A 24036-nucleotide genomic window follows, 5' to 3' on the forward strand; every position below is an offset into this window, starting at 1 on the left:
CTGATAATGATTAAGAAATCGATAGATGGAAAAGCAGAAGTTGTACTGCTAGAGTTTTAACGGCACAGCTGCTGCTGCTGCTAAGTAGCTTCAGTCGTGTCCGACCCTGTGCAACCCCATAGAAAGCAGCCCACCAGGCTTCCCCGTCCCTGGGATTCTCCAGGCAAGAACACTGGAGTGGGTTTCCATTTCCTTCTCCAGTGTCACAGCTGTGCACTGCCCAAATTGCCTGTGGACTCAGAAGAGACATGAGATGATTACAATAACCACTTCCTTCAGAAAAGGCTTCGTGGTTTCTGTATTCAAAGTTAAGCTCTTCTGCCACTGTGATCTCATGGCACCAGTTCATGTCTGTACTAAAGAACATTATCAGAAAGCAATGATTATTTGATACATATCTGACATCGTATAAATATTCAGCCTGTGACTCAGACTTTGCCACTCTAGAGTGTTCTATATCAAATCCAAGTCTTATTTTACATTATCTAAAAATAATCTTATCTAAAGATCACTTATAACAACTTTGGTCATTTAGACAAAAATAAAATGAAACAAAATATAATCCAAGCTACTTGAATTGTTATTAAATTTAATAAAAGTATATTTGAAATCATATGCAAGGTGTCATATACAATTATTCATTCCTAGTACCAGACACATGGTAAGGGCTTTTAAACACTCAATGAAGGAATGCATAAATCCACATCTGTGGAGTAAAAAACCATACTAAGCAACAAGTACTAGGAATTAAGGAGTGACTTCTACATTAATTGATGATTTGCAGGCAGATATGGATGCTTTGATGAAGTTTAATGTGTTTTAAATATAGAATGCCAGAGTTTCATATAATTGCACTGATAATGCAAAATTCCATTTACATAGCTAACATTATATCAATCATATCTTCCCCACGTCTGCATAATGCAAGTGTGAATACTTTAAATTAGAACTTTTAGAAGTTTGAGAGGCATCTTATTAAATGGCACAAGAATCAACACACTAATGAGAGAATTTGATACTTCAATTATAGTATCAAAACTAAGAAATAAATCAAAGAAATAATAAATACACCAACATAAGACATAGTATCCACAGGAAAAAAAAATTTACATTAAACCTTACCTGTATCCATTTATCTGGAATTGCCATGGCCAATCGATAGTCAAAACCACCCCCTCCCTGGGAAATTGGAGAACACAGAGCTGGCATTCCTGATACATCCTAAAATAAAGAGCATCAGCATTACCAGTTCATAGCGATCAAATTTTTACTAAATATTCTTGTGACAGTAAATCCAGGCGAATAAATACAAATAATAAATGGGGGTATATACTCTTGGAGTATTTTGGTAGCATAATTGTAAAAGTAGATAGCATTGTGATAGCATATCTCATTTCCCAATAAGATTTTGAGTAGTGCTTTTCATTGCAGGACAACTTTTTATCCTTAGTTGCACATAGAGAACACAAATTAGTAAAAGTGTTATTGCTGAAACATGGTTTCTTACACTAATTTTTGAATATTCTACATATTGGCTACTGCTTTCATCAAACATAAAAATACATGTGCTGTATATCTGTTATTCTTCTCTGTGTATACAGCAGTGGCAGAGAATGTATTTTGTGAGCACTTAGCTTCTGATGAAATAGAAATAGAGTTAGCACATTAAGAGCAAAGCAGTAAGATGGCTTTCACAAGAGTCAGTTACACTTGGAAAGGGTCATTGAGGTTATCTAGTGGATCCTCTTCATTTAAAAGATACAGAAATCGAGGCTTATTGAGGTGAAGGGCTCGCTAAAGACATGTTTCTCAAAGATAGAGCTGGGACTCAGACATCCAACCTTTCGACAGGGTCTTCTTACAGTCATGCTACCACTAGACTATTGGTAATCAAATAAACATATGGTCAAACAGATAAGCAAAAAGAAAATGATGTAAGGACCCAGATGCAACAAAATATATTAGTGTAACAATGATGGTAAAATATGGTATAAGTACTAGCAATTCTAACTCCACAATATCTTTCAAACAAATTATTTTCTTTTGCTTCATTTCTATAGACACTATCTTACTTAACCCACCTAACTACTTATTCTGACCACTATGTTTCCACACAGAAGTGGAACTCCCATCTCCAGTTTCTCTTTACAATAACTGCTGCTGAATGGTCTGCTCCTATCATTGCCTGCGAATAGCTTTCAACAGTCAACAACAGAAAACTTAAATTCTTTAGTTTAGGATACAATTCAACAACCATACTGTAAGCACTGACAATATAATTTATTATTTGATTATCTGCTTCCTCCCTAACTGTTAGCATTTAAGACACATGGGGTAGGACTTTTGTTGTTGTTGTTGCTGTTGTTGCTCACTGACATATGCCAAGAATCTAGAATAGTAGAAGAACACTTGGCACAAAGCAGGAACTCAATAACTATTGTCTGAGTGGGTTTATGAAGGTGCTGCCAAGGCTTTGATGGTAAATCAGACATAACACTTGACCTGCAGGATTCAAGAACTAGAACCTAAATAAACATGCATGCACTCAAACACACAAAACCATGAAATTACAGTGTTATGAAGTCATAAATGTTAACAGAAGTACACAGCAAGTGCGAGGAAAAAACCTACCTCTCTCCATCATTATTTCTACTGTTTTATTTCAAATATTCAATATATCATCCCCTTTGAAATAATCACTCTTCCCTGTGCTTCTGACAGCTTTTATGTATGTGTCATTACCCAAATTCTCCCTTGGATCATTATCCTTCCTTCCTATGAAAGATTTGGAAGAATGGCATTGAAACATGTATAATATCATATAAGAACCGAATTGCCAGTCTAGGTTCGATGCAGGATACAGGATGCTTGGGGCTGGTGCACTGGGATGACCCAGAGAGATGGTGTGGGGAGGGAAGTGGGAGGGGGGTTCAGGATTGGGAACATGTGTACACCCATGGCGGATTCATGTTGATGTATGGCAAAACCAATACAATATTGTAAAGTAAAAAAAATAAAAAATAAAAAAAAAATAAAAAAAATAAATAAATAAAATCTAAGGGAAAAAAAAAAAGAAAGAAAGAAAAACTATCACACACTCTGAGCTCTCTGAGACTTAATTGCTTCTTCTTCCATAATACCATCCTCAAACTCTTCCCACAGAAAAGCTGTAAAAAAACAAACATATGACCTCTCTGGACTTCCAAAATAACGTGTTCATTGTTTTCTAATGGAAGAGAGGTACAACAAAATATAGTATGGTGGAATATATACATAAGAAAATATCCATTATTTTATTCTTATTCTACATACTTATATCTTATTCTACATACTTTTTTATAAGTTTATAAAAGTGGAAAAAGATGAATCAAAAAAATGAAAAAGGATGAATGGTTAACAGATAAGAAATTATTTTATGTCACATTTTCAGAGTTATGATAGGTATTCAGTTCAAGTCCTTACTAAGGCTGGCTACATATATGTTAAGTATCAGGCACCTGTGTTAGACACTGGAAATACATACACAGTACCTTCCTGGAAAAGTTTTTATAAGATCCAGAGTTTTCATGAGACAACTAATAAGATGGCATTAAAGATCAAGATAATTTTTTTCTCAAGAAAACATTAAGGTGCTTTCTATATTTGGTCTATAGGTAGTTTTAGAAAATAGCTTCATAAAGAAATAGAATCTGCTAAGACAAATATCTGGAGACCAATAAGTCTTAACTCCTGAGTCTGACTCCTAGAAGCTTGCCTCGTTAATGCATATGAGGTATTTGTAGCTCTTGTTTGCAAGTGGAGAGTTAAGAATTACTCTTTTAAAATCTTAAAAGAAGAAAATAAGAAAATGCAATGGTCATGAAAATAAATATACTTAAATATAAAGAAGTTGATAACAAAAGGATATTCAAATGGTCATATATGCTTCCAATGAAGTTAAAATAGCTTTAATTATTTAATCTAAAGATCACTTATGACTATTCCAGAGGGAGAGAAAGCTTCAGTCATCAAAAAATATTTTTCAATAAAATATTTTCAATAAAATATTGCTATATTAATATAGCAAATATAACCACGTATAAAGGTAGACATATTCCAGAAAAAAGGCTTCAATTTTAATAACTATCATTATAACTAAATTGAATATACAGGACTGTATATAACATTGCATTACTTATTCGTTACACCACATTCCTCTCTTAAAAAAAAAGTTCATGAGGATCAATTCCACTTCTTGAACAGACTCCCACTAGACAGAAAAGTGATGTATTGAAATTGAAGTAGTTTTCAATTTAAGTAGAATAAATTGAAGACACATCTTGTTTTAAAAAAATCTAAAGCCAAGTAATATAAAGTAGGCTAAAGTCTCAAAGTTTCATTGGTAGAAACACTAATAATCAGACAAAAGCTCCCTAGATGATGAAACTATTTTACTTGAAATGAACGGAAAGATCAATGTAACAATTTTCAGTTTCATGTATTAAATAATTGCTTCTTTTTCTTCAGTACCTGCTTTTGATGTGCCCTATCATTAATTGTTTATAGTAATTTGTCATACATAATGTCTTTGTTTCAAATTGCCATAAATATACTTAACTTTTATAAGTAGTTAAAAAACTTTTTTTATGTTTGACAGATAAAAATTAAAATATATAAACTATAAAATAAAAGTTTAAAATATCTTCTGAAGTACATTAAAAATATTCAGCACAGAAAGTATTAGCACAAGCATGAGAAAGTCTTATAAGTTATGACTAAATACAGGTAAGATGAGACTGTGAAACAATATAGGATATCAAGATGACATTGTAATTGTGGGTTAAAAGAAAATTATATGAAAATTTACTCCAGGAATTTAGGATTCATTGTTCTATCCTAGAAGATATTTAGAGGGCAAAAGGCCTAAATAGAGTAGCTGTTCTCGATCCAGAGACGAACAAGAAAATCATATCAGTAGTTTGAGATTTTGAGTTTTGAGAAATGATGCTTAGAAACAAGACTATACAAACAATAAATACTACAGGAAAGAGACCATCGTGACTACATTTCATTTCAATGAACTAAATGCCAACAACATGAAAATACTACTTAACTCTGACTCTTTCAATGACAGTCTTACTATTTTTATATGCTAACCTCTACATTTTGTATAGAACAGTTTTAACATGAAATTCAATTTTAATAATAATTCCTAGTTAGAGGACTCACAAAACCAGAGGGATTTTAGTACTAAATCTAAATTAGCATAAGCATTTAACAAACTTCTTAATTTATCAAATTTATCACCAAGAGGGGAATTGTCAATTATGCATATACTGAATTATATCATTACAGTGCAGCTTTGGGACAGTTAATCATGAACCTTCAGTAATCATGAATAACTAGTGAACATTTGGCAATCTGAGAGCAATAACGTAAACAAGAAAGGTAATCGCATCAGAACAAGAGAGGTTTCAGAGAAGCTCACAGGCAGTGAACCATGCCATCTCTGATGATTAAACCAGAAAAGAAAAAAAAAAGTTAAATAGACAGACACATATTAATATTCAATTCTTTTTCTGTGCTGAAGGTCTCATGGCAAAAGGACCTGTCCACTGATTAGGATATTTTACTTTGTAACGACTGGCATTTTCTTTTTTAACAATGGAATAATGGCAAGTAATTAGGGAACATTATCTCATAATAGGAAAACAGTGAATTCTGAATAATGTGCCACACAGACAAGGTAGCTGCACTATAGTCAGGGCATAATTTCACTTATGCAATCATCGGTAATATAGAGATTATTCAAATATTGTATGCCAACAAAATGTTCTATCTTAAAGAGGGTCAGGGGGTAGAGATCATTATTACCTCAGCTATTGTTATAGAATCTGGATACAGTGTGTGAACCAAATGATTTGCCAACATGATGTAAGTCAAAGCATCTTCATCTACTTGTAGTCCAAAATACTCATGGTAATCACCTGAAAAATTCTCACCTGGAAAACAGAAAACCAATATGGATGCATTATGTTAGTGTGCAGGTCTTAACTCTGCACAAATGCCACCCCCTCCCAATTAGTTCGTTTATATCAGTTTTGTTATCAGAGCAAAGCATAATGGACCTTGATACCAAATAATGCTATTAGTAACTATATGATCTAACTTAAAAAGTACCGGATAACTAAATTCAAAGTTCAGACAATCCTGCAATTCAACTTTTGTTTTACAAAAGCAAACAAAATCTCTGTGATTTAAAATTTTAAGTTAATTTGAACTGAAATGTCCAGCACAAAATAAAATACCAGAGATTTATAAACTTTAATTTTTAGATAACTTTTTTGGTCATACTGAGATCTTAATATTAGATAGCTCCTATTTGATTCCTCTGAAGGCAAGAAAATAGGAAAACCATCATAAAATTGAGACAAAATGTTTATATTATTTTAAATATGGCTAGAGTTTATGGAGTATGGATTTTCTATGATGACAAAAACAGTTTAATATCCCTCAACTTCTTTCTACCACTACTTGCCCCATCTCCTGATTTTGATTGCTTACAGTATATTTCACTTACTGGTATTATACTATTAATTTTCTATTCTTTCAGCTGTTACTATTATTTTTAATTAAGTCTACTTAGTGCTGAATGCTTGCCTTTTTCCCCGCTGATTTCTTATATATAAGTTCTTTATTTTGACTCATTTTTTTCAGTTTGCTTGATTCTATCATTGAAGGATATTTTTACGTGGATTCTTCAATTTCTTTCAAATGTATCCTTCAATGGCAATTCAAATATCCAATTCTCAAGTCACAGTTTCTATCCTTAAGAATTCTGCAGACAGTGCTGTGGCAATGGAATAGTATGAGCTCAGCCATTTTTTTTTTTTTCATTTATGCAGGTAAATTACTTTTACTTCAAGATATTACTGGATGAAGTTTTCTTTATCACAGAATTTTATAAATTAAACACTCTGTGTCTATGTTAATAGTGTCATCTCAGATTTCTTCTGGTATATTATATAATTTTTTGCAGTTTCAATTTTTATTTTCATCTTCATCTCAAAGTTGGGAAACATGCTAAATAACTCAATGTTTTTCTTTCCATTTTTTGAGCTCTCTACCCATAAGAAGCATATTCCATATCCATAGATATCAGTTCATTTTTCCAACTCCACAATTCTTTGGAAAACACCTAGCCCTAAGCAGAGGAAGTTCTGAAGAGGCAGGCATGTAGGTGCTTTAATCTAGGAAAAGATCTTTCTTGAATTTTATCATGATTGCCTTTTTCATCTCCAAAGTCAGCTTCTCTCCAAAGTGGAAGGTATCATTGAAATCTGTCATGTTTTACAGATTCAACTTGCTCCCTAGAAATATTTCATGGGGAGGGGAGTAGGTAGCACCATGAATAAGAGCAGATAACAGCAGATTTTGACTGTAGCAGCTTTTCTTGGCAGTCACGTTTTGATTTCTAAAGTCTTTATCATGGACTGATTGTTGTCAGTAAATTGTTGTTATTGTTTAGTCACTAAGTCATGTCTGACTCTTTGTGACCCCATGGACTGGTGCCCACCAACTCCTCAGTTCATGGGATTTCCCAGGCAAGAGTGGGTTGCCATTTCCTTCTCCAGGGGATATTCCCAATACATAGATTGAATCCAAGTCTCTTGTTTGGCAGGCTGATTCTTTACCCTGAGCCACCTGGGAAGCCCCCAGGTGAATATAGATACATATTTTTATTTAAAACATATGTACCTGTTTTTCTGAGCGTTTAGCCAAACAGACAAGGCCTACCACACTTCAGAAGGTTGTAAAAAATATTTGAGTAAATGTTATAACAACAATGTATTTCCTACAACAAAGTTTTAATGCAGAAGAAATTAAAATGAGATATCTACACAAGCATTATTTTCATACCACCCAAGAGTCCTTCTGAAAGCAGTTTAGAGTTAAGTAAGATTATAGTTAAATAACTATTTTCATATACTTATGCTATAACTTTCATATACTTACATTATACTAAATAACATTTTCATATACATACTTTGAGTCACTTTGTTCTGATATATAGAGGATTTTTAAAAGATTTAATTAAAATTTCGATTTTGAGATAACTCTAGATTGTATGTGCTTGTTCAGTGCATTTGACTCTGCAAACACATGGACTGTAGCCCACCAGGCTCCTCTGTCCGTGGGATGTTCCAGGTAAGAATACTGGAGTGGGTTGCTATTTTCTCCTCCAGGGGATCTTCCCAATACAGAGATGGAACTCGTATTGGCAGGTTATTCAAGACACCTGGGAAGCCACAGTTACATGAAATAACATACAGTGCTCCAAAATCACTGCAGATGGTAATTGCAGCCATGAAATTAAAAGACACTTACTCCTTGGAAGAAAAGTTATGACCAACCTAGATAGCATATTCAAAAGCACAGATATTACTTTGCCAACAAAGGTCCGTCTAGTCAAGGCTATGGTTTTTCCAATGGTCATGTACGGATGTGAGAGTTGAACTGTGAAGAAAGCTGAGCACTGAGGAATTGATGCTTTTGAACTGTTGTGTTGGAGAAGACTCTTGAGAGTCCCTTGGACTGCAAGGAAATCCAACCAGTCCATCCTAAAGACCAGTCCTGGGTGTTCATTGGAAGGACTGATGCTGAGGGTGAAACTCCAAAACTTTGGCCACCTCATGTGAAGAGTTGACTCATTGGAAAAAACCCTGATGCTGGGAGGGATTGTAGGCAGGAGGAGAAGGGGACAACAGAGGATGAGACGGCTGGATGGCATCAGCTACTCGACACACATGAGTTTGCGTGAACTCCGGGAGTTGGTGATGGACAGGCAGGCCTGGCGTTCTGCGATTCATGAGGTCGCAAAGGGTCGGACACGACTGACCTACTGAACTGAACTGAACTAAACTGAACTGATCCTATGTAGACTTTACTTGTTTTCCCAACATTTGAAATGCCATGGTGTAATAGCATTTTCAACGGGAACATATGAAAAGCCATGGTGTAATATCCCAGCCAAGGTACTGGTATTATACAATCAGGATATAAAATTACATCACAGGTAGCTCACCTGATATCCTTTTATAATGAGATCTAACTTCCTCCTGCCTTTTCACCATGGTCCTTAACCCTTGAGGACGACTGACTTGCTCTGTTTGTCACTACAAGCATGATACATAAAAGTAATCATATTATATATATGTCCTCTTTTGAAACAAGCTTTTTTCCCTGTCAGCATAATCCTCTGAAAATTAATCCAAATTTTTATATGTATCAATATTGTTACTGTTTATTGCTAAGTAGAATTTCATGCTATGGATATACCGCATTTTTTAACCATTCATCTATTAAAGCATGCCTGGTTTGTTTCCAGGTATTAGTTATGAATAAGGTTGCTAAATATTGGGTCATTAAAAAAAACAATAATTTTTCTACATGTTATCTATTGAAGGATTAGGATTCTACGATTCCACTTATTTGTACAACTTTTAAACTGAAGGTCTCTAATCCATAGTTTTAATTACAAACTAATTTATAATTTAATTTTAACTGAGCACATTTATATTTAAAATGTATACATTTATCTTCAATGTTTAATATGCAAATGAACCCATACATTAACAAATGTTCTCATTTATTAATTTGTTATTTATTTTTCATTATAATTGCTGTCATTTTCACAGCCTGAGACTGGTATAATAAATTATATCCTTAAAAATTTTTTTTAAAAGAATGCCACATATTAAGGATAGCATATTAAGCAGAAATATTTCAAAGAAAATCATTACCCTTTATTTACTTATAAAAAGTATTTATACCTGACTTCCTGCCAAAAAGGAATCAGAAGTGATTAGAGACATAAAAGAACTAATAAAAATCAAGCCAACAATAATGGTCATGGTAGCAATGTAACTGAATCCTAAGCCTGGTTGTAATCTTCCAGTAAAAATATAAAATAAAATCATTAGTTACATCTGGAATGTATCAGGTCACCTACCTATTCCATGGTGATGATAGAGCATTGATGTAACACCATCAAAACGAAATCCATCAAAGCCATACTCTTCCAACCACCATCTTATGTTTGACAGAAGAAATCTTAAAACTTCCCAGCTAAAATAACAGATAAATACACTTTTAGGCATAATGTATAGAACATTTTCCTTGTTATACATCCTTTGCTAAGAATAATAATTAAAATCAAAATTACTATCTTAGGAGTCATGATGTTCAAAGAAATATACCACATAAACACCAGAAAACTACTAACATTTACCTCATTTGTTTGATGAAATTCATTCTAAAAGGAAAACCTGTTAAATTTCTTTAACTAAAAAATCACTCAATGGCTGAGAAAAACTAGGAAAAAAATGGGCCAGTCTGGTCCAAAGTGCAGGAACACTGTCTTGCTCAGTGCTCCATCCTCAGCAAGCATACAGTGATCACTACATAGTAGTGGTTACCCCCCAAAATCTGTTAATTATTTCTGAATTTTCATCAAGATTTTTCATGTAAAATAACCACAGTTACGTATACTCTTCTTTTAGAAAACCTAATTTCATTATCAGCAGAAAACTACCTTCAGCCTTCAGTGTTTGCTTAAAATATCTCCTTATTCTACAGTTTCAAACAGGTATAGTTTAGAGTAAAAATTAAAAGAAAAAAAGACTCCTGAAATCAACCTTATGATCAGTTCTACTACACTTACTAGACCTGCTTTGCGAGGGTAAAAGAAAGAGACCTAATTACTAGAGAATAGATGTTTAATAAAGTAAAAAGTTCTACAAGTTAAAGAGTCTTATGCCCATAAAAACAGAAAGAAAAACAAAGAACAGTTATAACTCAATTAAAAACGCCACATGAAATAAGTCTATTTCGGACAATTGAAAAGAGGGCATCATCAATTAGTATTTTTTTTTAGTCATACAGTTATGGTTGAGTTCTCTATCTCATTATAACTATGGTTTTAAGACTTTAATACCTCATTTAGCTTAATGACAAAGCAGTAAGAGTGTACACAATTCCTTAACCCACTTGAAATTTATGTATTTTTTTTTAACCTTCCATATATTAAAGAGCAATCTGACCTAAGTGGAGATTAAGTCATCACAATCAACTCCAGAATTGTAAATCTAAACTCTGTAGTAAAATGAGTATTGTTGGTAATTAACTGCTTTAGATAAGTTACTTTGAATTTTGAAAACTTACTCAAAGTTAAAAGAGAAAAAAACAAAACAGAAATCCAAATAATCCAACAGGTATGAAAGGGGGCCAGGAGATTCTAGATTGTTAGGCCAAGCCATGGTGAAGGCAGAATGAATATTAATTTAAGGCTTAAAAAAAACAATTTCTGCTTAACAAAAAGAAATGAACAGATCAAAACTGCTCTATTTTACATAGAAATGTCTAATATCTATATTTTTTACTTTTTAATTAATAACCTTTTTCTTTCAGAGCAGTTTTGGGAGTGAAACTCACTCAGTCATGTCCAACTCTTTGTGACCCCATGGACTATACAGCCCATGGAATTCTCCAGGCTAGAATACTGGAGTGGATAGCCTTTCCCTTCTCCAGGAGATCTTCCTAACCCAGGGATTGAACCCAGGTCTTCCACATTGCAGATGGATTCTTTACGGGCTGAGCCATAAGGGAGCAGTTTTGAGTTTACTGCAAAAACTGAAAGGAAGTATACATCTATACTCTTTTTTAACAAGTGTGCTCCATGAGAATTTCAGGAAAAAAGTCTTGAATAAATGCATACTGACAACTCATCCTTAACAATGTTTTGAAAAGGACAGACTTTCCTAATTTGTCCATTTGATTGTAATGTATATTTTACTTCTGAAATGTAAACTGAAAGCTACTTTTAGCTCAAAATACCTCAGAGTAGGAACAAAATCTGTTTAAATAGGAAATCTCTTGGGCAGATTTATGAAGATATGAATATGTAAACCAGAGATGACAAACTGTCCCCAGGCCTGATCTGACAGGCACTACTATTTCGCTTATCTTGCAGAGGATAGGGACCCCTGAACAACAGAGGCTTGAACTGCAGAGGTCTACTTATATTTTTTAATAAATATAGAGTCATCCCTCTATAATCTCAGATTTTGCATCCTTGGCTAAAGAGGGACCACTGTATTCATTGTACTATGCCATATGCCGTATAATCAAAACTATGGTTTTTCTAGTAGTCATGTATGGATGTGAGACTTGAACCATAAAAAGGCTGAGTGCTGAAGAACTGATGCTTTTGAACTGAGCTGATAGAGAAGACTCTTGAGAGTCCATTGGACTGCAAGGAGGTCAAACCAGTCAATCGTAAAAAATATCAATTTTGAATATTCATTGGAAGAACAGTCTCTGAGGTTGAAACTCCAATACTTTGGCCACCTGATGTGAAGAACTGATTCACTGGAAAAGACCCTGATGCTGGGAAAGATTGAGGGCAGGGGGAGAAGGGGATGACAAAGGTTGAAATTGTTGGATGGCATCACCAATTCAATGGATGTAAGTTTGAGCAAGCTCCAGAAGATAGTGAAGTACAGGGAAGTCTGGCATGCTGCAGCGCATGGGGTGGGAAAAACTCGGACACGACCGAGCAACTGAACAATAACGCCATTTTATATAAGTGACTTGAGCATTGGTGGATCTTGCTATATGGTGGGGCTCCTGGAATCAATCCCTTGAAGGTCCTGAGGGACAACTGTGCTATAAATTTTTCAGTTTGAATATCTAAAGATGACATATGTACTTTTGGGATCCTTTCAGTCATATCACACCACATTCTCATATCAACCTTATTGATTCATTTACATCAATCCAACTTGGACTGGTGGACATGTTCTATCAACTTCTAACATAAATGTCATGGCCAAAATGTTTCCAAGGTAGACGCACTGAAATGGGAAAATAGTGTCCTAATATCTACAAAGATAAAAGAAGTAAAAAAGTCAATGATATTACAATTCAAAGTACAAAACAAGATGATGTCAATAATTTAAAAAATTCCTGCCCAGTATCACATAGTTGATTAAAGGCAGAGTTACCAAATATCCTACTGAATCCTATTACCACAGTATTTAATCTACCCTCTTCCTGTCCAAATGGTATTATGTTGCTGTTGTTTAGTCGCTAACTCATGTCTCATTCTTTGCAACTCCATGGACTGCAGCATGCCAAGTTTCCCTGTCCTTCACCGTTTCCCAGAGTTTGTTTAAATTCATGTTGATTGAATTGGTGATGCGATCTAACCATCTCATCCTCTGCTGCCCCCTTCTCCTTCTGTCTTCAATCTTTCCTAGCATCAGGGTCTTTTCCAATCAGGAATCCATTTCCCTGACCATGGATCAAACTCATGCCCTCTGCATTGGGAGCTCAGAGTCTAAGCCACTGAACCACCAGGGAAGTCCCAAAAGGAGTTATAAAACTGCATTTAACATACTTGGCTGTAACAATGTGAGTAGACAGATTCTTGGTATGAATAAATAGAAACAGAATTTCCTGTGGTAATGAGAAATAATAATGAAAATGGAACATTTAATTAAAAAGTTCAAATGGGTTTTAAAAATACTAACTTCTATTTCTCTAAAAGGGCTTCCCAGATGGCCCAGTGGTAAAGAATCTGCCTTCTAATGCAGGAGATGCAGGAGACATCGGTTTAGTCCCTGGGTCAGTAAGATCTCATGGAGGAGGAAATGGCAACCCACTCCAGTATTCTTGCCTGGAAAATCCCAAGGACAGAGGAGCCTGGTGGGCTACTGGTTCATGGGGTCGCAAAGAGTTGGACATAACTGAGCACACAGCATAATGAAACATTGCTCTAAAATGTTCTTGTTCAGGTGCTAAGCCATGTCTGACTCTTTCATGTCTGACCCAATGGACTGTAGCCATCATGCTCCTCTGTCCATGGTATTTTCCAGGCAAGAATACTAGAGCAGGTTGCCATTTCCTATTCCAGGGGATCTCCCAAACACTATTCAGGGATTGAATTTGTGTCTCTTGAGTCTCCTGCATTGGCAGGTGGGTTCATTACCACTAGTGCCACCTGGGAAGCCCAGGTAACCAGAACTATATACATGAGTAAATGCATGGACACGATCCAGAAATCAAACTTGAAAAAGAGCAGGTTATAGAGAGGTAACAGTATCGCTGCAACAATGATGTAGCTTTCTTTTTCATTTTTCTTACACTATGTAAACTTCAAACTTAAGGTTGACAATGTATTTAATTATTATATAAATATATCTATTCCAAGTCACTGAAGTTAAGTTACAAGAGGACAGCTGGGCTGGGAGTCTTCTAGACAATCTCCAGATTTCGTGATTCATTGGGAAGACCTATGGGACTTAGCATATAGGCATGTTCATGGCTATGATTTATACATACAGTAGGATAAAAAGCATAATGGGCAAAGAGAAAGGTTCATGCATGGGGCAAAGTTCAGAGGAGTCTAGATTTAAGTTTCCAAGAGTCCTTGTCTCCTGATGGAATCACACTTAATTCCTCTAACAACAAACTGTCACAACACTTGTGGAATGCTGTCTACCAGGGAAGCTCATTAGAAACTCAGTTCTCAGAAATTTTAAAGGGGGCTAGTGCAATGACACCCCACTCCAGTACTCTTGCCTGGAAAATGCTATGGATGGAGGAGTCTGGTAGGCTGCAGTCCATGGGGTTGCTAAGAGTCGGATAGGACTGAGAGACTTCACTTTCACTTTTCCCTTTCATGGATTGGAGAAGCAAATGGCAACCCACTCCAGTGTTCTTGCCTGGAGAATCCCAGGAACAGGGGAGCCTAGTGGGCTGCTGTCTATGGGGTCGCACAGAGTCGGACATGACTGAAGTGACTTAGCAGCAGCAGTGAAATCTTACATATATGTTAAAAATCTAAATATAAAGGGCCTCCAATGTGAGGTACTCCTGTTTTGCATCCTACCTTCCAACAGTTACATGAATGATGAACTTATTAAGCTTATACATGAATGAAATAGTTCACTGAATCTAAGATCTGTCTTTTAAATGGAACACCAGAACAAGTATAAGGAATATATACTAGTGAAAATATAAATTTCTGAAAGATGTCTATTACTATTTCTACTATCATAAATTTCAAACTCAGCACCCATAAATTGCATTTTCCTTCTTTGAGGGGGTTGAGAAGAAGAGCCCATGATGTATTCCAAATTATGACTGAATTACAAATATTACTCAATGAGCTCTGCAGTAATAAATGAACTGAATCATCTCAATTGAATGGTTTGCCTTGAGTCAAAGTAGGAAAATGTCTGGCAAAGGGTACAATAAAAAAGGCAATTTACTTTTTCTATTTCAAAATGTCATCAGACAGCCTGTAACACAGTTGATATATCCAGTTGATTAGAGTCCCATAAAAATTTAAAGCAGAATTTAAGAGCACTGTTTTACTTGGTATGTTATAGCAGACAAGGTAGGACTTTGATTTTAAGATTATTCCACTGACACAAAGCCTTTAAAGTCTATTCACAGAAACCACAAAATAGCCTAGTTACCAAATAATTGGAGGAGTTAGATGTTAACATTTAGAAGGGGATGCTAACAAGTACATACTGAGAAGCCAGCTTGAATGTATTTGAGAAGTAACGTATTTTAGTTATTAGCTTTCTATCTTAAATCAATTAGCATATAAATTAGAAACAAACACTATGTCATCTATACTACCTAAGATCAATTGATCGGCTTACTCATGTATTTTATGAAGCAAAAAAAAGAAAAAAATTTCAAAAACTGAATGCAGCTGACTTTCCTATAAATCATAACTACTAAACTGTTTAAATCACAGGTGTCTGATATAGAAACTGAATATATCAATGAATAATATATATATTTACAGATTTCTGGCAATCAAAATAATCAGGATTCTAATTGGTGTGGATGTCTGAAATATCAACCTGTAATCAAGTAATGGGAATTTATTAAGAAAATTTTATCACACACAGATAATTCTAATATTAAGATTTTTAGGAAATATCCCTAAAATCAAAACTGTTGATTGTCTCACATCTTACAAATGAACTTTACAAGGAAATAAAATATAGTCAAATTTTCTTGGCAAGCAAGTATAATCAGATGTAACAATATTTATTAGATGTAGTTACATTTTCTAATTCAAAACTATTTGTGGACTCTTGTATTTATTTCTGGTCCTGAGTAACTTCTAGGATTTTCAAAATCAGAAACTTATTCCACTAGATGTTACTAATTGTACTAATTGTATAGTAACAAGTAGGAGACATTCAGTTCAGTTCAGTCGCTCAGTTGTGTCTGACTCTTTGTGACCCCATGAATTGCAGCACGCCAGGTCTCCCTGTCCATCACCAACTCCCGGAATTCACTCAGACTCATGTCCATCAAGTTGGTGATGCCATCCAGCCATCTCATCCTCTTGTTGTCCCCTTCTCCTCCTGCCCCCAATCCCTCCCAGCATCAGAGTTGTTTCCAATGAGTCAACTCTTTGCAAGAGGTGGCCAAAGTACTGGAGTTTCAGCTTTAGCATCACTCCTTCCAAAGAATACTCAGGGCTGATCTCCTTCAGAATGGACTGGTTGGATCTCCTTGTAGTCCAAGGGACTCTCAAGAGTCTTCTCCAACATCACAGTTCAAAAGCATCAATTCTTCGGTGCTCAGCTTTCTTCACAGTCCAACTCTCACATCCATATATGACCACTGGAAAAACCATAGCCTTGACTAGACGGACCTTAGTTGGCAAAGTAATGTCTCTGCTTTTCAATACGCTATCTAGGTTGGTCATAACTTTCCTTCCAACATTACTAAGTAGTATATTCCTCCTAGCTATTACACAGTCTTTGAAGCTGAATTGCTATTTAAAAAGTACAACATAAAACCATGAAGGAAAAGTTACATGTTTTGATCTGGGTATTTCAACTGAGGCAGCAGATTGACCTTGAACAAAGAAAGCACTTTCAGGTTGTTGTTGTGGTTGTTGTTTAATTTTTTTATAGAAAAGGTATGGCATGTCAAATAGAAGGACAGAGTCTTAAATCATAATGAAAATAACACTTTCTTAAAGGAAGATATTCTAAAACATCACCACTGAAAAGCAGGTAATATCTTACTATCTACACTATTAAAAATTGTTTTTAAAACTTCATCTATCACTATAGTTTTAATTAAATTAGACAATAAAGGGAAAATGCTTTTTACTTTATCAACAAATTTTACTGTCAGTCAACTAGAATTTATTGAGAAATTTTTTTAAAGATGAAAAAGTACAAAAAGTGATTATTCATATCTAATACAGTATAATAGTATCATCTACTCAATATAGTAAAATGTATCTGGGTCTTTAGAAACAGAATTATATTATAGCTACTGTATATATTAATTTTAAATAACATTAGGTAGCAAAAAGCACATGACTATAGTGAAACAAAAATATTAATTCAACTACTAAAAGTCTGTAATAATATAAATTTCAAAACATTGGTTTTTATTATAAAATATGGTTTTCAAGTTTTCTTTCCAATATCACATTTTTATTTCAACTTATATAACTTTATTTTATTTAAATTAATATACAGTTTAATCATGTTATATCCACTGAGCCCTGGTTATCTAAATTCATTATTATAATAAAACAGTTTCTTTCCCTTAAGGCCTAAATTGTACTTAGCTTATTAAATACTGAATTAAAATTAACTCCATTTATATTATCTATAAGTCTAATCAGGTATTCTCTAGGAAATAAGTAGGAATGGATAGCAATTTTACTTTTATATGCTAAATGATTCCAATTATACTTTTAATAAAATAAGAATTCACGTTGAGAAATTTTCAAGTCTCCTTTTTCTCTAAATTTATATTCTTAACAAGCTTGGTTGCCTGCTCAAGTAAGATGAGAAAAAGGTACACTTTACAGGAAGTATGTATGCACGTGCATGGGGCTGGGAAGCGGAATGGTAAGGGACCTTCAGTGAAAGTAAAAGTTTTTCAGTCTGACACAGAAAAACAAATAAATCTAAAGTAACTAACAATCCTCTATGATAATGATTACAATGTGACTAAGAAATTAATAAATTTTCATATTACTTATTTTTAAATTGATTTCTATTTCTCTGCCTTCTCACAAAAATTTCAAAGCATTAGAGCAGATAAAACATCCTATTAACATTTGGAGAAAATTTAGAAACATCTTTTTCAAAGTGGAGGGCCCCCCAAAGCTGAGCAATTCAAGGTCCAGAAAGCAGAAAGCCAAGTTAAATAATCTGTAATGAAACATAAGGGAGGTCTTACATGAAATTTTTACATATTTCATCTGAACAATCACTGCTTTTTTACACAACAAATCACTATAGGTTAGCTAATGACATATACAGATAGGTATATGTCATTATAGGTATACAAATATGCATCCATCTTTTTCAAACAAGATTAAAAATTCCACCTTATATATAAAATGAAGATAATTACTGCTTCAGATCAAAACTGACAGTAACTTAAAAATATATAGATATACATTACTGACAAATATTAAACTACAATTGGTAATTAGCTTTTAAAAACTTATTTTAATGGTAAAAGTTTGGAAATACTATTCACCTATCAGTATTTCTCCTTTTTTAGTTTTTCCCTTCTGATTGACTTATTTCTCACAGATTAACTGTTATTATAATAGTTCTATTGTAGAAAAAAACATTCATGATTTGATAATTTTCCATCATCTTATTAAAATTTGTAATTAGATACGTAATGTTGATTTACTTATATTTAGCCAGCTTCATTTCAAAAGACTGACTTGAGGCAAATTAAAGATAAGTACATATAAACAGCATCAGAAGTAGAGGACAAGAATATAAGCTACAGAGAACAAAGGTCTATAGATAAATAAATATAAAGCATCTGGGAATTAATTTTCTTTCCTAAATAATTTCCAAAATAATTATGATTTTATAGACTCTACTGACTATAAGAGGATTTTCCTTGACTATTCCTCTGAAATAACAAATATTTTAAGATCATATTCAGGAGAAACATTCTTGTAGTCTATATAGAGTTATAGATATTTACAATGCTAAAGAAGGTGCAGTGCAGCAGTGCATTAAGTAGACAAGCGCTCCGGGCAGATGAAGAGCTGGGAAATACCAGTTGCACGGGGACAGATAAAGCAGAAGGAAAAGAACAGCACCTATTAATAGTTCTTCAGGAAACTGTGTGTACATGCCTCTGTGTGTGTGTTCTGAAGGTGGGAAATTGAAGCAAACTTTATGGGAAGCTGCTATTTAATCATATTTAAATTTCAACTACACCTCCTTCTGCAGTTTTCAAATTTGTACTAATCTTGCTAATTAATATATAGTTCTCTAATGTCTATTTGTACACATTCCTACAAACAAAGGGAGTGAGCATTTAGCGCTTTGGCTAGAATAAAACAGAAAATATGGGTATTACATAGAAAAGAGAAAGAAATTCAAATTCACAGACTGTCCACTGATTTCTAGTCCTCACATATTACGTAGTCTCACTTACCAAGGCTGTAATATCAACTGTGTGTTTCATGGTTGCAGAATCTGAGATTTTCAAAAGTTACATAAAATGCTCAAGGTCACTCAGCTAATAAACACAGGTGGAACTCAACGTTCTGAGTCCAAAATCTCAACTCTCAAGTATACTATGATAGCATGACTATGTGTGAGTAACTTTTTATTTTTGGCAATTTCCTTGGGTCAACAATTTTTTAAAACCACAACATGTGGTCATGTCAGTTGTATAAGTTTAGGCAAGGCACATAACTTCTCTAGGCCTCAGTTTCCTCAACTGCAAAATTGAAGATAATTTTAGCACACTCCTGAAAGGGGATTAAGTAAGATAATGTGTCTAATGTGATTAGCAGTGTCTAAGATACAGCAGGATAGATTAAGGAGAGCACCTACTAGATGATAAGAGATTTTAAATGTATTCTAATACTTATAATATCTTTCCATACTGAAAATAAATTTTCAAAAGATGAGCATGTGTCAGCTAATATAATAAAATAAGCCTTTTTTCTAGTGGACTCAGCAAGTGAGTTGTTACACACTCCAGCAGATTCTGACTTCCATGGCCATCACTCTAAGCCTTATTTTTTAATTCTGCATTTACTTTTTTCTGGAATAGTGTGGTGCATTCAACAAATATTTCTTGTGTATCTGCTTTGTGTCAGGCTCAGTGCTAAGTGCTGGTGATACAGTCATGAATGGGAAGCATACAATACTCATTGCATGGAGTTTTGTGTCTAATGGGAGAGATAGACATTTTTCAGATAACACAATGCATTTAATTACAACAGTGACTGATAACACAGAAAAAAGTATGGTAGTATTACACTGCAATGAGAAAGGATCTGTTAATACAGTATGGAAAAGGAAGTGAAGCTCCTCAAAAAAAAAAATTACATTGAAGGTGGAGGTCTACAGGATAAACCGGACAATGCATCATCCAAACTTATTGGAGATCAGCTTAAACTTAGTTCAGAAGAACTGTCAATCACTTCTGACAGGCACAGCAGGAATATATTTGTATGATAAGTGTAACTTTTAATATGGGCCTCCTTTCAAAATCAATTCTAATACAGTCCATACAATCACATTTTATGGAATGCTATCTAAAATATTAGTTATCAAATGAACAGGCGAGAGCCAAGGAAAAATAAGAAACAGTTTTATGTGGGAATTTTGTGAATGAACTCTTAATATTATTTATTTGTTTGAGTCCTATTTCTCCAGAATTTTCTCTTCTATTTATTTATTTAACTTGGTCAATAAATTTATTACTGTCCTTATCCAAAAAAATCTTCATAGAAAATTATGCTTTGGTTTATCAGCTCCAGTGGCCTGCTCCTGAGCTCTGTGTAGGCTTACCTTCTTCTAAGCTACTCCATCTTTCTTCTGGACATTTGACACTCTGAGATGGTTCTACATCTTCTTTTAACCTTATTTCTTGGGCTTCTTCTTATGAGGAGATGTTTCTTTGCTACAGCATCATGAGCTTTCTTAGGTACCTCCTCAGTCATATGTAGAGTCACATTGCTCTTTATGTACTGAGAGAATTATTTCTTGTAAGCATCTTCATCTTCTTCAGTCAGGTAACATGCATAATCTGCAACTTCCCGAGCTATGATATGCTTCCAGTGTCCTTCTACAAAGGATTCCTTGCTTTCTGAATCATAATCAGAGGGATAGACAAGTCTGCATCCGCAACTCCCTTCAGGACCCCAAACCTTCACTTCAAGCAGTAGTTCTGGCAGCCCTGCATCCAAATAGCAGGTGAAGGCACCAGGTTGACTATCAGTGGTCTCCATGTCGTATCCATCTTCAGTCACCCCCACTTGTCCTTCACAGATCTTGTCCACACCAAACCTAGTGAGAAGTCTGAGGGTCAGCAGGCGGCTAGTCGAACAGGTCACAGGATAATTTTTCAGGGCAGCCTTCATACCATATTTTGGAAGCTCACGAGCATAAGCCACACAAACTATCATACCTCCTCTATACTGAAGAAGCAGTCTGACAAATGGTATCTCTGTTGGTTATGTGAACTATCACCCTGTATCTGGGCGTGTTGTGCTTGTTTATATCCTGGATTACCAAGCATTTCTGAGCATAGTAATCAGCTTTACCCTCTCATCTTCCTCCAAATTTCGCTTGGTGTCTCTTGAAATAGGCCTTATTCTTGATACCTTTAACAAACCCTATCCTGAACTGAACTGAACATAGACCAGACCAAAAGGTTTATTACATTAAATAATGCGTTTTAGGGAATAACAGAATTCTAGATGATAGGAGAAAATAAACACACATACTAAGAAATGCAACCATTCAGCACCTCCCAAAAATAAATATAAGAATTGTCCATTCCTCTTCTATCCCCAGACCCTACATATTACTCAAGTCTTACTATAAGCTTCACGAAATCTCCCTGACAATTCTTTAGTTAGCATGAAAGACACCAGGAGATAAACCAGTTCTTGTAACCAGTCTTCCTAACACAACCATAAATGTCTATGTGATAGAAATCATGTCCTATACCTTTTTTAAAAAAAATTAATTTTAAATAAATTGACCTGAACTGAATTAATAATGTACAAAGAAAGCTAAGAAACTCAAATAAAATTCAACATCAACTCTGAAACAGTAAAAAAAAAAAAAAAAAAAAGAAAGAAACCAATACACATCACTTAAGAAATTTTTTTCAGAGTAACTGAAACAGGAAATGGAAATTAAGGCAAAAAACTCTTAACTACATTGGAATAAATGCAACTTAAAGTTTATAGAATCAATACTTTAGATACCCACAAATGTGGCTATATAATTAGTATGGTGTAGGCTTCTAGAAAGATATTTTCATAAAGAAAACTAAACAAGAAATTATTTGGAACGCTCAAATAAGATTATCCTCTTCTTTTTTTCAGCCATAGTTTACAATCCCTGTTTAGGGGCCTTTTACAACACGTTTATCACTATGAAAAGTCAAATCATTAAACTCTTCACTAATCATATTTCCTTATTGATGCATAAATTTGTGTAAGTTTTAACACACATGGGCATTCATCCGAACATACCCCAATTAAAAAAATAATAATATATTCCGCCTCTAGTGAGAACAAATTCAGATTGGTCTGCATGTATAGCCTACATTGAAATAAGAATGCTTATGATTAAATATTGAAAATTTCCCCAAACGTTATATAAATCTCTGTTGACGACAGCAAAAGAAAGAAACCGCAAAAATATCAGTATCCTTAAGGAAACATCAGCTTCTTTTTGTTTGCTCCAGTTATAAATTTTGCATCTGTGCATTGCTGCCTGGATTTTCAAAGGGTTCTGCAATAATTAATTTAACAGTCTACCCATGTTGCTGTAATATAGCCAAGAACTTTTGCATATATATAATTTATAATATCCATATGAAGGACAGATTGAGATCCAGGTTGAGATGGGACTTATTTAAAAATAAGGGCTGGGTCACTCTGACTGGGCAGGATTTTGACCTGAATGGGGGATAAAAATCCAGTCTATGGCCCTGGTTACAAGGTCTGATATGATCAAGCACCAGTCTAATACTGTGATTAGCTGCCTTCCACTGAGTACCAGCGACAGCGGCCTTCTTTCTGGTCCTTAAGCACAACCAAGCTCAACTTAGCCCTAAGATTTCCACATCTCTGCTTGGAATTCTCTGCCCGAGTTGGACCCAAGCTCAAATATCAAGCAGATTTTAATCAAATATGACCTCTGAGAGAATTTTTCTATCCACCCAGGGATCATATATATATATATATATATATATATATATATATATATATATATAAACTATGTCTTAAGCAAGGAATGTTATAATCGTGTTCATCTATGACTAGTTTTATATTAGCTCCTAAAGTCCCTTGGATCTAAGTCTCCTACTTTTACTAAAATTAGTTTTTAATGATGAAAATCACCAATTTGGATACTTGAATATCAGCAGGTTACGGCTCATAAGATCACCAATGGTTTTTTGGGTTGCTGGTTAACTTACCCTTGCCAAACTACTCTTTCCACTAAGAGGGAATCTGCAACCTAAACACTATGGTCTGCTTCTCTGTTATACACAGATTAGGGGCTATGCCACATTGAAAACAAACAAGCAAAAAAAGCAGAAAAAACTATCCTTTGCACAATGTGAAAGTAAGGAGAGGCACTATCGAGTTCAATCCACTGTCCTTCTTCTCTAGAAAATTATTCTTGAGAGAGATTTTATTTAAAAATGTGAATTCTACATGTTATTCTTTGATTAAATTAGGCATTTGAGGAAAAGCTACTTATTTGGGCATCTTCTCCCTTTCAGAAAATCACTCTCAAACTACACTTTCAATACATTTGTCAACCTGCACGAAAGGCCAGGGAGTAGGTTTGTGACATCTGCTTTTTTGCCAGCATGTATACTGCCATTGTAAACAGGTCCAACTACAAGACTCAACAACCCCGCAAACAACAAACAACATGAGATAACCGTCAGAGTCATGATAAATCTGCTCAC

The 24036-nt window shown here is 34.5% G+C and overlaps 1 protein-coding gene and 1 pseudogene across 1 annotated transcript in view; both read right to left on the minus strand.

Annotated features, from left to right (window-relative positions):
* Nucleotides 1-24036, minus strand: part of GBE1 (1,4-alpha-glucan branching enzyme 1) — a 307124-nt gene that overhangs the window by 90569 nt on the left and 192519 nt on the right. Inside the window, exons 8-10 of the mRNA XM_004002835.5 lie at nt 9992-10107; nt 5854-5981; nt 1123-1221 (exon numbers count right to left, since the gene is read on the minus strand). Of these exons, the coding sequence (XP_004002884.2) occupies nt 1123-1221; nt 5854-5981; nt 9992-10107 (343 nt within the window). The remainder of the gene's footprint in view (nt 1-1122; nt 1222-5853; nt 5982-9991; nt 10108-24036) is intronic.
* On the minus strand, nt 14164-21740 carry LOC121817667 (large ribosomal subunit protein uL18-like; annotated as a pseudogene).

This window comes from Ovis aries, chromosome 1 (genome assembly GCF_016772045.2).
Source record: "Ovis aries strain OAR_USU_Benz2616 breed Rambouillet chromosome 1, ARS-UI_Ramb_v3.0, whole genome shotgun sequence".
NCBI classification, from domain to species: Eukaryota; Metazoa; Chordata; class Mammalia; order Artiodactyla; family Bovidae; genus Ovis; species Ovis aries.